General features: G+C 41.2%; 1 protein-coding gene across 3 annotated transcripts in view; it reads right to left on the bottom strand.

Annotated features, from left to right (window-relative positions):
* Positions 1–14019, bottom strand: part of furina (furin (paired basic amino acid cleaving enzyme) a) — a 60052-nt gene that overhangs the window by 30160 nt on the left and 15873 nt on the right. For all 3 annotated transcript variants that reach the window (XM_037456708.2, XM_037456707.2, XM_037456706.2), the window contains exon 3: positions 2040–2138. In XM_037456708.2, coding sequence (XP_037312605.2) covers positions 2040–2138 — 99 coding nt within the window. The remainder of the gene's footprint in view (positions 1–2039; positions 2139–14019) is intronic.

The following is a 14019-nucleotide window of genomic DNA, read 5'->3' as shown; positions in this document are numbered from 1 at the left end:
ATCTCAGCATTATTAAATGAATTCAAAACTAGAAGAAGAGGCGTATTGTGAGCGGCTGTACGCTCTCGTTTAACTTCCGCTTAGTTCATGTCCAACACAGTCTGTTAATGTACAAATGTCAGCTGTCTATTACGGAATCTTACAGAAACAAACCACACTGATGACATGAAGAAGAGTTAAAGCCCCGTTATTATTGGACATGTTTACAATCCAAAGCCGAAGGTGTTTTGGGTGCTCGCTCCTTTAGCTTGACGCACGCTCCTGATCTTGAATCTAGAATCGATTGCTCTTCCTTAGTGTCCCGGATGTTGGTGTGCCAAGGTTGAATTTATTTGGGTTGAATATTGTAGCCTCCGCATGTTGATGTGCCAAGGTTGAATTTTTTGCGGTTGAATATTGTAGCCTCCATTTCGAATATTTCAACATTTTTTTTTTTAGGTTGAATTTTTTTGCGGTGTTTTAATGTTGAAAAACATTCAGGTACATCATTTCAATGCATAAATATTCAGTGCTAGAAATTCAATCAACTTTTTATTTCAACCCCCGATGGCACAGATTTACTTCCATAGCCCTCCCTCCATAGTAAACAACACAACTCATATTTTTCATCTTTAACCTCCTATTTCATACTCAAGAGATTTCCTACAACAAATTGCATTTTCTATTTTGCAGTTTTCTCGTGAAAGGTGTTTTGAAAAGTCTTAAATAGTCTCTGCAGAGAATGAAGCCCAGACAATGACATTATAAATGGGTTTTGGAAATGGAAAACGGTTTCTATCTCACAAGTCCAAAGCAAATGTTCCCAGACAGACAGCTGTTCGCTTCTTGTTCAGGTGGACAATTATAATCTGTCCAACAACTCGATTCCCCACTCTTCTCATCGTGTCCCATCCACTTCTTTTTATTGTACCAACCGCATCCTACCTCAGAGGCCAAATGGAAGCTGCTAGCTGAACATAATAATGAAGGGACACAACTTAAACTGTCGTGCAGATCACTGGTTGGCTATGCAGTTCACAGCTACACAAAAGGCTTCTGTATGTTACAACTTATACTTGTCTTGCAATAGCAATGAAACCAGCCATACAAGCAGTCAAACTAATGCTAAATGAAACATTCAACATTTCTCAGCACCTCTTGCTTTAGTTTGTCTTTCGAATTCCTTCTCTTCCTTTCAACTAACCAAAGAGAAACAGTGAATCAAAGCAAACTTCCCACAACAACAACAAAAGAATAAAACAGAAGATGGCAGGGAGGTATGATGATGATGGACCCCAGCTTTAAATCTTCAATGGGGCTTAATAACAGGGCTCTGTTCGCCAGTCAATGAGATCTGGCAGAGGTCCAGGTGTTTTTGTCAGTAATGAGACTCTCTTCAAAGAGACTCTATTGAGCCTTTTGTCTGGCCTTCATGTCAACAAGTTTGAAAGCTGCAGAGACATTCTATCTGGAATAAAAAACTCCTCCCACTAAGTATAATTTTATTCATTTTTTTATTTTTAACTGTGCAGCTGATATAAATGAAGTTTGCTGTATCTGCAGGTCAACAAATGCTTTCATCAGATTATTAATTGTACCTCAGTCTCAGAAATGTACCGATGTTTGGATCCTAGGAAGAAGACTATTGCAGCATTTGCAACGCTCTCTTTGTGAATTAACAAACAAATTGATTACAAGAAATCTTTTGAAGTCCAGAGGGTTAAACCGACCGGACACTCTTGCACATACAGGAAGACCTGGAGCTGTAACACTCACTTTTTGAGGTGAGAAAAGGAATTCATCAACAGGAAATGGAGCCTGTTCAAGGAAATCCCCCAAAGCGAGGCGGACCATTTGTAACTGACTCAAAAAAGTGAGTGAGTTAAGAATGACATGTTTAGTAATTGGTTTATGGATTGCATGAACAACGTTAAACACTACATTATCTGCTTGGAAAATATATTTCAGGTGTCTGCAGGTCTGTCACTCTTTAATTCACAGTGAGCTTTACTTCCCGTTAACCACACACACCCACACCCCTGTTGAAATAAACTCCTTACCTGGGGATCTCTTTGAAGGCGGACTTGTGTCCCCCTGTGATCTGACAGTGACCTCTTCGCCACCCTACGATGCCGGAAGTGATAATAGTCACCAAATACCTGAAAAGACCAAAAGATAAGATCAGTTATTACACGAGGAAACTTTTCATGTAATAATGCTTCGATGATGTATGAAATCGCTACTAAACCAGTGGGTCAAAAGTACAGAATGTCTGAGTACAGAACAGCTGTCAGTGCACAATGGTTTAAAAATCCCCAAGCTAATAATGCAGTAATGGAGACTCAGAAATATGTGTGTACTGTAGACATCCAACCTCAACAGTAGTTTAACCAACTTAAATGCATGGCTCTAAACATGTAATAAATATATTTATAGATCCATGGATTCAATCCATTATTTATGAAAGTATAAAAGCGGTATCCGTCCATCAACAGACCAAAAGCAGCATCAAATAAATTAAATGAGTTACAGAAAGCACTTGGGTTGTATGAAGTTAAAAAAAAATCTTATTGCGGATGCAAATAATTTTTCCTCTGCATTTTGTGGTGCTGTGACGCTGCATTAAAGCAAAAAGGTACGAAGGCTGTACTTTACCGTCCAATAATGTAAGAGTTCTAGGGCGACGCGCACCGGAGGTCGAACAGTTATATGTAGTGGATTTCATCTACCCGTGTTATAATAGACAATAAAAAGGGTTCTTGCAATAACAGAATCTCATTTCCATTCCCAATAACCCGCAGAGCGCCACACTGACTTAAACATTCCCTTGTCGGAAACCTGATGCATGAGGCAGAATCCCCTCTGCGCAGTAGAGGAGGCCAGCACCATAAAATACTAGGCAATAGGGAGGCAATAATCAAGAGGGAAAAGACACTTTACAGTGACGAGGGGGAACCACTTGCACACCACGAGACTGTGAGAGTTAGAGAACAAGGCTAGAACGAAAATGCAGGATATGAAAGAGGATCAACGTTGACACCCGAAGGCATCAGCTGAGCAGACTGTCTCTTCTCTGAAGAGCGGAATAAAAAGCAGGCAGCGGCTCGATTGTGTTAGTCCACATGAGAGCCTTTGAGGAGGGATGCTGATCAAAGAGGTGGAGAGTGGCATGGTTCATTAGGCATCCCTAATACAAGTATATTGTAAAAACGTACATACATAGTCAATTTATCCGGTCAACAAATGTTGTCGAAAATGGTTTAGCGCTGTTATTGGAGGCTATTTGTGATGAATCATCTATTTTTTTTAATGTAAGGCAGTGTTCCCCGCACCATTATATTAGGGGAGGCGCCTCAGTCAGTAGGGGCCCCCCGCGTCCTTGTTGGTCAGTAGGTCAACACCACACCTCTGTAAATCTAGGGGAAACACTGAGGTGTTTCATATCTCAATACTAAACGTAATATCAGTTTACCTGAACAGCAACCAGCAATCAGCTGAGAGAAGCAAAAAAAAAAAAAGATCTATCAAGTTTTGATGACAGAAAATTCAAATCAAAAAGAAACTTAATTCGAGACTCATTACTCTGAGATGAATCACATGATGCAATCCACTGGAGAGGGTACCGACCCAAATATGTCCAACTGCAGCAGCATCAACAGATTGTTCAGGCCCAACTCAAGCTGGTTTAATTAATAATTCATGTATGCTTTGTGCTAAATGCTGTCCATCTGAAAATAGCAATATGGAAAGTGTGACAGCCTCATTATGATCGGATGGGGAACTCCCGTTAACGCATGAAATCACTATCGGGTGGGAAAATTTAGTTAGAATACTTCACTTATTGATGATGGGAACGATGCATTCCCAACGCTTCAAAGCCACCCAATAACTACACTTCTTGGCACGTCTACACAGAGTCTACTTAGACAGGAGATTTTTTTCCACGATAGGCAAAAAGAAAACCTTATATCAGCGCATCTATGCACACGGACAAGTGTCACACATTTGCAAACACACATGCTGACCAAACATGTTTTCCAAACTACTTATGCTAAATGTCTACCCCTGCAGCTTAATCATTATCCAGCAATCAGCAACAGTAGTTGAGAGCCTAGGTTTTGGACCATTTTATCTGATTACTACGGCCTTTCCGTGGGGCTTAACTGCCTTTCCCTGGAAAAGGGGCCATTTGTGACAAAAGACATTAAAAAAACAAGGTGTGGAAACAGACGGATCAAGAGTCACAAGTGGCCATTACTGATGCGATAAGCTGGGCTCTGATCGAGCAGAACAGGTCTCACCAGTGCTCTCCGAGTGGCCTTTTACTGAAGTGAGGCATTAATCCACCAACTCATGTATAACGCATGCCAACAGGCTTGTGTAAAAGTACTGTCTGCAGGTTTGTTTGCATGTTTTCTCCCATCCCGCCTGCCAAATTTGTGGGAAAGCACTTATCAAAAGATCTGTTGTCTCATTTCCCTTTATTGTTGACTCAATTAGGTTTTTACAAAAAGCCATGCAATATCTGGAGACAAAACGTGAAAAAAAGTTTTTAAAATTCCGCAGGAAGCAATTATTATTATTATTATAATATATTATTATTATCCGTTTCGATTTTTGATGAACTGCATTTGATTTCGGAAAATCTCAATGTAGAGCACTATCATATTTTGATTGAGAAAGAGTTGCACGGACATCTCGTTCCTCCTTACGTTTACTGGTCCCACAGCAGTCAATTTGCCTATCTTTACTCAATAGCCTAGTAAATAGTTTTAATGGCACATACAGTATGTTATGCGTTAATGATTGAGTCTAAAATAGACGCACTGTTTTGGTACACTGCAAGAGGTGTCCACGGGTGTAGGTGAAGTGGTAGCCAGAGTGTAGATTGGTTGTTCATATACATCAAAGTTATCTAGGAATAAACTATTGCATCTGTAAAACCGTATAAGGCGAAGACAGCCCACCTTATTTATCAACACACTGACCATTATCAACAAGCTTATGGTGAAATATGGTGTCTTTGAGTAGGGAGGACGGCTGGGAAATACCTCAATTACATCACTATCTACTTGATGAAACTGGTAGCTTATGCTTTTTGTTGGTGAAAGGGGGCCTTTCAACATGACATTTCTTTGTCGATAATGCTGCTAAAGGTCAGCTCTTGGCAGACATCATAATGTGATGCAATGCTGCCAAAACCCATGAGATCTTTAGTACTTATTAACTACACGGGAAATACCAAAGCTGTACCAAGATAAATCCTGCTTCCATGCATGGTAAACATCCAACATCACAGTAAAACAGTCATTAAAAGCAGGAGACTCGTTGTATGCTCCATCCTGCTGGGGCGTCTGTATTAGCACAACCACTGCAGCACAACTCTACTTTATGGAGAGGATGAGCAGCATGTAAAAAGTTTATATTGTCAACTGCAGAACTGCTGCAGGGCTTCTAGCTTACAGGTCGAAGAGAGCGGCCATCAGATGACTGACTCCGCACAGTGAGGTCTTTATGGTGCTGCTAGAATGAAGTCAGACACAAGACAGCAAACATCCCCCGAGACTACGTAGGTCTCATAACAGCACGGACGCGGTTGAAAAAGAGTCAGGCCGGACTGTCATTATCAATTTTAGGAAAGTCAATACCGATGAGAAACAGGAATGCGATCACTTAGAGATGTGTTTCCCATTGTTATAAAAAGAAGAACAAGACCCGATTAGCTAAATGGATATTCACTGATGATTATGGAACTGTTCCCTTTGTCCAATTAGCCAGTTTTTCTCTTGTCAGCCCTCTTTGACAGAACTAAAAAAAAAAAAAAAAGTACAATAAACGAAATGACACTAGGACCACGAAGCACTCTGCATCCACACGGCCAGTTCGAGGCACCACTGTTACTCCGTCTTGCTGTTTTGTGTGAGAGGCACGGAGGGAGAATGACTGGCTGAAGTTGCTCCTGCGCAAACCCGATGGGCCCGAAAGGCGACCTTGTTGTCCTAAACATGACGCCTCTCCGGTCTCCTGTGATGCCAGCGTGCTTGCTGGAATCACTGTGGCGGCATTAGAACGGTGTCGTTTAGTTCAGTGTGAAGGCGCCGTAAAGGCAGGTCTTCTTTTCTGCAGAGCTGCTGGGTCGCTGTGAAAGGGGCTACTCATTCTCCTAAAAAGGCCAAAGTAAATACCATTACATGGTTAGATTCCATGTTTACATTGAACTCCTCCCTATATATATATATATAATATATATATAAGGCAAAGGTCTGGTGTCCTAATGCGCCAGTAGGATGTTTTTTTTACGGTAGTATAGTAGTGTGTACGGTAATGTAAAATGAAAAGGTCTCGCTCCAATGACATTGTTGTTATGATAATTAACCAAATTACACTTTTGAGGTTGGGGGATCATCACATATCTTTTGTCCAAATGCCAATTTATGATCTCAATAGGCCGAAAACATTTTTAGAATGTAAAAAAGGATTATAATAAATTTGAATACAATATATAAAAGTTATTGAACTGTCAAGAGACCCCTGTGAATATGGCCATAACAGATTTTTCCTTGTCAAAATGCAGCCTCCTCTCCGACAAGCTTGCGTAACATGTTCGGTGCCAACGTATTCATTAGGTTTTCTGGTTGGATATGACTCGAGTCACTCAAACCCAAAGTCCGCAACAACCTCTGAAAGACAGCAAAGTCCGACGCCTCGATGAGCTCATCCTCATTAGTGGAGGAATTCAACTGCGACCATCACTAGTTACTGTGTGTGTGTGTGTGTGTGTGTGTGTTTGATAGAAAAGGAGACACAGCTGAACGAAGATGAAGGAAATTGAAGTGGGACAGGAAGGAGGCAGGTTTCTGTCACGAGGGATGCAGTCCGATCACAGAGAGGAAACTGTATGATTGCTTTGGACACCCTGAGGGAATACAAAATATAATCTGTGCGTTGAACCTGAATTTAACAGTAGAATAAAAATGGCCAACATCTGATTTAAAAGGAATACATCTATTTCTTCAAAAATGAAATGCAAGGGATCTTGCACTCCTGAGTAAATTTGGTTAAAACAGTGACAATTCGATGGTTACACGTGTTTCTGGGTACGATTCAGCATTTAGAATTCTTAAACTACACATTTAACAAACAAACTACACTTAATAAAAATCAGTCAGCCTGTCAAGTTTATGTGGATATAATTTTTTTTAAAGGCTTCTGTTGTGAACTTGAGGCCAGTGAAGATGGTTATTATGAGACTAAACACACTGATGGATGTTAAATTAGAAGTTAGAAAACATGGGCTATGTTTAGTGTTAGTAGAAGTGCAACAATTCATTGAGCTAAACATTTTATTAAGTAGTAAGGCAAGTAGTATTTTTACACATTCTATTCACAAGATGCTCTGCTGCAACGTCCCCTCAGACAGAGCAATCTGTGGGGGTGAGGGGCTCTGACTCACCCTCTAGTGCGCTGTGGGATTTGGCTGACTATTTACGGACGCACCCTGTATATACGGATAGTTGAATTCATAATAAGAAAATTGTCAGAAGGTCATGTGATGGATTATTTCTTGGACGGCTGCAGGCCTTTCCTTGGAGCTTTCGCTGGTTGCCTGGCAACCTCATGGTGGCTGAAAAAGTGAATTACCAATTTCACAAAAATTCAAACTATTCCTTTACAAATTCCGAGAGAGCCCATTGGCTGTGAAACAGTAGACTTCCAAAGACAACATCATGCAATGCATTTACATTAAACTGTTGTTTTTGTGTACAGATTTAAGTGCAAGAGGATAATGCTTAAATGAATAAATAAAAAAATCTTGATTCAAGTATGGAACATTTCATATACTTAATCTGCGAGCTGAGTTACTTTAAAGTTATGTATTTTGGCTTCATGCAGTACAATAAGAAGTGAGAGTGACGGGAAAGACAAAGGATTTACCAATTAATTTGCATTTTAACTGCTTCTCAGCCGCAAGGCTCCCTGCCCTTGTATAACTAGACATAAAAGCATACTGCATGAAATACTGGGCTGGACAGAATTAATGTGCACTAATAAATAAGCAGTGAATAGAGCAATGAGTCTCAAAGTACGAGCAGCGCTGCAGATTACGGCACTGAATTAAATGATGTGAAAACATGTCTCATATGTCACATGATGTCAAAGTTCAGAAAAATTGAACACATGAGGTTACAGGGGTAGACAGGGGTAACGTCCTTGATGCTGAATCTGACGGGTTTTTTCTATGAAGTTAATAGTGTGTTGAAGCTGGTAAAGGAGTTCTCTGCTATGAATTCAAAGAGCAAAAGGACAAAAGTACTGCAACGGTGAGAGTTTTCTTTTCAAATTCAACATCTCAATGATAACTTGTTTCAGGAGCTAATAAGATTCAACTGTGGCATCCAATTCTCCCTCTTTACTCCTAAACCAGACAGAGCACTTCTGCTGGATAGAAACACCAGACAGGCTCTTCTGACCACATTGAAGGACCACAGGGGCCATTTGAGAAAGCTGCACTCTTAATTTCCTAACTCTCCATCTAAATCACTTCCATCAATGTCTTCTACCTCCAGGACCAATCACTTGGTCTCAGCTCACACCACAGGAAGCAAATCCTTCTGCACTTCAATTTAAATGGACTGTTATGAGGGTCTCCCCAAAGGTGCAGCATTTTCAGAGTAACTGAGAAAATTGTGAAGAGGACATAATGGTACAATATTGGTAGCTGAAGGAATGAATTTTCTCATTTGTTATTTTACAGCATCTCATTTCAGCATTTTCATAGAAAGAGCAAAACAGATTAAATTGAAAGGTATGGTTTGCCTCTGGAAACATGCATTTTTGTCATAATTTCTGTTCAGGTTTTTCAACATGTCCCCGCTGAACACCGCACACATGCAATCGAGCCACAACCTGGCCTCACTGTTCCCAGCGCCTGAAGCTGCGCAGGTTACAGTCTGTGATCCCGTCACTCTGCAAAAAGCCTCCGACTCATTGTACTTCTCCTCTGACGGTGAAGTGGGGTGAGAGAAAGCTGGATAAAACAAGATCCACCACACAGATGGAAGCCCCTGCAAGTATGTTTGTCACTACTGTTTCCAAGGCGATCAATTGAGGATCAGGTTTGGCAATGTGGTATGTTGTAGGAGGGCTACGAAGGTAAGAGTGGATTTAGTCTGGAAAAAAAGGAACATTTTGGAGTTTGTTTTTCTAAGCGAGCAACAATAAAATGATTCTTTGTGGTATACATACATAATGTTGGGAAGAATGTTGAGCGTGTCATTCTAGCCGAATGGTCATCAGTCATTACTTATCCAAATTGGGATTGTCTTGCTTGTGGAAAGTATACACGATGGAACTTTCTCCGTGTGTAATGTTGTTACTCTTAAGCTCTTATTTGGAGAAAATCCTCCTGCGGCGGCTCTATGGTGAATCACACAATAATGAGTACATGGGACCTTTTAGGCCACTGCGCACAGGCACACGCCTTTTCTCCTGCTCCTGCTGAAATCAGTCCCAACATCAATTTCACAGATAAACACGCAGGCAATAGGCAAGAAAATGACATTGCCTGCTGCTGCTGCTCACACACCAAAATGTTGGTAATATATTACAATACTTCCTCATAACCGGCTTCCCCTTATTTGAAGGGGGGGGTGGGCTGCAAAGTATGACCAGAAGAATGAGAAAAATAGCTGTTTGTGAATAAATGCACCTTATGGACACAAACATTATCCACCTCTTAAGATTACACGTTTTAGCTCTGCACCCACATTAGTTTCTCATAAATGAGCTGCATCACAACTGGAAACCGTGACAGTTGACATTCAAAGGAAGGCTAATAATCAGCCCAATGCCATTTGAAAATGTACATGAGGGTCCCAGTTATGCTTGAACTCATGCACATACACACAATAGTGCAAAATGATGTTAATCCTATTTCCATGGTTGATAAGTGGCCGTAACGTACCGACAAACACAGCAATGTGCCGACCAGGGAAGGAAAAGAAAGTCTTCGGGCATGTAGACGATGCAGGGCTAGAACTTGAGAAACAACAGCTTCGTAAATGTTTCCTTCAGAAGGTAGAACAATTGTTTGTAAAGGCTCAAGGATTCACTTCTCCCACTTCTGGGAAAAACAATGTGAAACAGAAAATGTAATTTTGATAAAACTCCACGGGGCAACTTTAGTGTTTGCACAATGGATGGAGCTAAGAAAAGATGAGTTTAGAAACGTTATTTGCAGCTGGTCCTTGCAGCTTGAATCAATAATGCAAGGACAAGCAGGTAATGCCCTTAGGATAATGAGCAAACATTAATCAGAATAGAATAGTCAACAGCAATTAAGGCGTTGAAATTGGCTGAATGCGGCGAGTCCATTTTAGAGAACTAGCATTGGGCTTTTCAATGGCTAATCATGGTTTATTTATGCCGTTTGTCTAATCTTATGAAAGCAAATCAACATAGGAGTCACATGCAAACTGGGTCCAAACTGAGGCCTTCCAGACTGCAATGCTTCGCTCCTCATCTGCAATTGATGTGTTCATTTATGTGGGTGAGTGTCGATCAAGAAAATTATCCAGAATTTCCATTCCCTAGGGCAACAAGCTCTTCTGAACAAATAATTCAACAACCATGGAAAGATATGTTGATGCCGTTACAACACAAAATTATTCATAATAGATAGTCGCGCGGAGCAAAGCAACTCCGCTCTAATCTACATTTTAAAATTTGAAAAGTCAAGCCGCATTGCGGTCATATGACACAGCCTTTATTACAGCTCCGTGTCAAATAAAGCTGCTCTGGGTCCAGCATAAAAATATAGCGCTCTTTCCAGAAGTGGGCGAAGTAGTGTACAAACATTAAGGAGCGTGTTACCTTGCATATTATGTGCAATCCCAGCACAAGAAAACTTCAATGTCAACATGGTTTAGGTAACAACATGATGGGAGAGGTGTCGGTCCACGCAAAATGAATTACATAAAGCAATTATGACCACAGTATCCGTCTCTCAAATACCAAGATGTGTGCCAAATGTGTACCACTGAGCTGAGCTATTTGTGTGCAATTTGTCGTCGGTGTGGATTTCACCAGCTGTTTAAGAGAAACTGAAGTTCTAATAAAAGTGAGCACAAGAAATGAATTTCTACAGTCCGGGAACAACAGTGTGCTTGACACCGACCTGGTTAATTAAAATGCACAGATGTTCATTTTGTTACAGCTGTTTCATTAGCCTCTGCAGGGTGGATTTACAGCTCTGTTTGGTAAATGTCGTCCCTGAAGAGTCTGAGAACCAACATGCTCGCCAATGGCAAGCACAATGCACTTCTGGTAACTTTATCCTTCCTTTGTGCTCCTGTTCTGTCCTTCATTGTCGGGATATTTGATACGGTGTCAAACACACCTTGAAAAAAAAAAAAAAAAAACTTTCAAAAACCACAATGAGAAAAGTCTCAAGTGGGGTTTGGCCCAAGTCTAGATGGGACACCGGTGAAGTTGACCGACCACATAACAGCACGTCGTGGCAGACACACCTGCATTGCAGGATGGGGCCTCCTCGAAACAGGATGGGCTCCATGTGGTCTATGTGCGCAGACATCCAGCTCCTCCTCAATCTCACGCACAGCAGGCAAGAGTGAAAACAGGGCAGCCAAGCATAGAGCGATGACTGGGTACTGGGGGTGACCTCACAGCGCCATCATTTCATCATGTGGGTACTTTACATCACAGCACCACACCAAAAGGAGACTGTGCAATTACATCGCAGCATCGTATCACGGTGCACTGCTTCAGTCCGAAGCTGCACATTTAACATTTAAAGCAAAGCAAAAACAATTGAGTAATAAGACATGGTGATCTGCCTCCCAAAGTAAATGACTGAAGGTGCTGTTAACTCTGTCACTGTGGGGGACGTTATTAGAGCGCAACGAGGCTGATCAGATAGAACACATGCGTCCCAGATTGAAGTGGCGATGACGATGGAAATATCTGGCTCTGAACTATAACTCCAACCCACGCAGTGGGAATCTACAGCAGTGCTCTTGCTCAAGTGCCTCCACACCCATGGGCCACCCACATCGCGGTTATCACGTGCGTTGCCCGGGTCGATCTCTTCCCAACAGTAGGTTAGCGTGTGCACACCGTTTGACAGCTACCTGGGCAAAAATTCAACAGGATAACTAGTCATCTTTCCATGGAATAAAATCATAATGAAATGATATATAAAGATATTGTGAAACACAATATTGTCAGACTGGATAAAGACGAGCACATTATGGTAGGATTTTTAATGAACTAAAGAATGACTTAATTTATTGAGTATTTCATTTATACAATAGGATTTATAAAGAATTTAATTCAAACTATTGACTTATTCAATTACCAGAAATTTGCTAGATTGTGAGAGAGATACTAAATAAACAACCAAGTTTGAAGATTTTGGAAATATTTCCCAATTAGGAAGTTTGATTATTTGCAAAGAATTACGTCCTAAATGTTGTAGTATAATCATTGGTAAAGTAACTTCCAGATACATGTAGGATTCAAAGGTAAAATATCTACTTCTGAAATGTAGCGGTGTGAATGGGTTGTGTCATGAAATGGAAATATATAAGTACATGTACATGATACTTCACTTCAGTAGTTACATTCCATTGCTTGCCATAATGACATACCAAAATGTATACACGATAAAAATGTGTATGGTTTTATATGTGTGTGTCTGTCTGTCAAGTGGTGGCATTTCAGGTCACATTCCTCTCTCTTAAAGAGTCGGTCCAGTCTGAAGCTCTGAACAAACCGACCGTGTCCGGCTGACTGCCAAAACTACTGGATTCATCATTCTGGCTGCCCAAACCACACTGCGGCTGCATTGAGGCCGGGACAATGACAGGAAGGCCAGCCGCAACTATTTCCTCGTTTAAAAACAATATCAACATGATCCTCTGTCTGGTGGAAATTCTCAAAATCTCTGTTGGAGATTTTTAAACCTCATTTCTTAAAATATATTTATAATGAATTCAAAGTATTTCTATATTCATCTGTTTACGGGTAAATATCTGGCTTCATGCCAGCTTTCCTACAGCAGAAGTGTAAAGGAAAACTGTAGTTTGTTGCTGCCCTTCATTTCTCTTGCAGTGTTGTAAAATGCACAGCTACCAGTCTCTGATATTTGCAGTAAGTTGGGACAACAAGTAAAATGGAGAGTCCCACGATAGACGAACATGCCAACCTGGTAGCAAAATAATGATAAAAGGTTCCAGGCCGTGGGGAGTGTGTTGGGGCAGAGAAAGGGAGAGACTCTTTCATAAACTACTATTATAGGTCTGGAAAGCAGTGGGTGGCTGGCTGTTTTTCAGTGTACTAAACACTTGAAGCCACTTGTCGGAAAAGCTCCCTCAGAGCTCGCGTCAGCACAAGACTCCAGAGCACCATAATTGCAGTTCTCATGGTTTACTTTGTGTGTCGCAAAGTCAAAGAACGGCAACTCAGGGAAACCTGGGAGCTCCACTGGCCCACAGTAGCGTACATCTGGGCTCACTGAGGCTCAGCAGCTGTAGCCCCCCCCACCCCCGTCTGCCACATTGGTAACATTCCCTGAACTGAACCAGCCTTCAGAGAAGGCGTCCAAACAGATGAACACTCCAACAAAAAACAGCCTCTTTAGAGTTTCCTGTGCAGTTGGTTTCCTGAAAAATGTGTTAAATATGCAGAGTCGTTAGAGCCCAGTTATCTTCGGAGCCAATTTCAACATCAGCTCTAGTACCTTGCCTGTGTATGATACGATTTATTTAGGTAATCATGAATGGTTAATTAAAGAGAACGAACGTTTCTTCACTGCTCTCTGTCCGGTGGTGCGAGCACACATGAACATATTTGTGAACATGTCGGGGGGAACTGAAGTGCGTGGGAGAACGTTTCTTCTTTTAATTGTTTTCTTTATTTTTTTATTCCAGGCATTTTCAGGGGAGGAGGTAATTTCAGGGCTGGTGAGGCACCCCCCTGTTATGATGGTGGTGGAAACACTGCGTATCAGTGAAATATTTC

Source organism: Pungitius pungitius, chromosome 4 (genome assembly GCF_949316345.1).
Source record: "Pungitius pungitius chromosome 4, fPunPun2.1, whole genome shotgun sequence".
In the NCBI taxonomy this organism is placed as follows: Eukaryota; Metazoa; Chordata; class Actinopteri; order Perciformes; family Gasterosteidae; genus Pungitius; species Pungitius pungitius.
The sequence above is the reverse complement of the archived record's forward strand: the minus strand, read 5'-3'. Positions and strand labels throughout refer to the sequence as shown.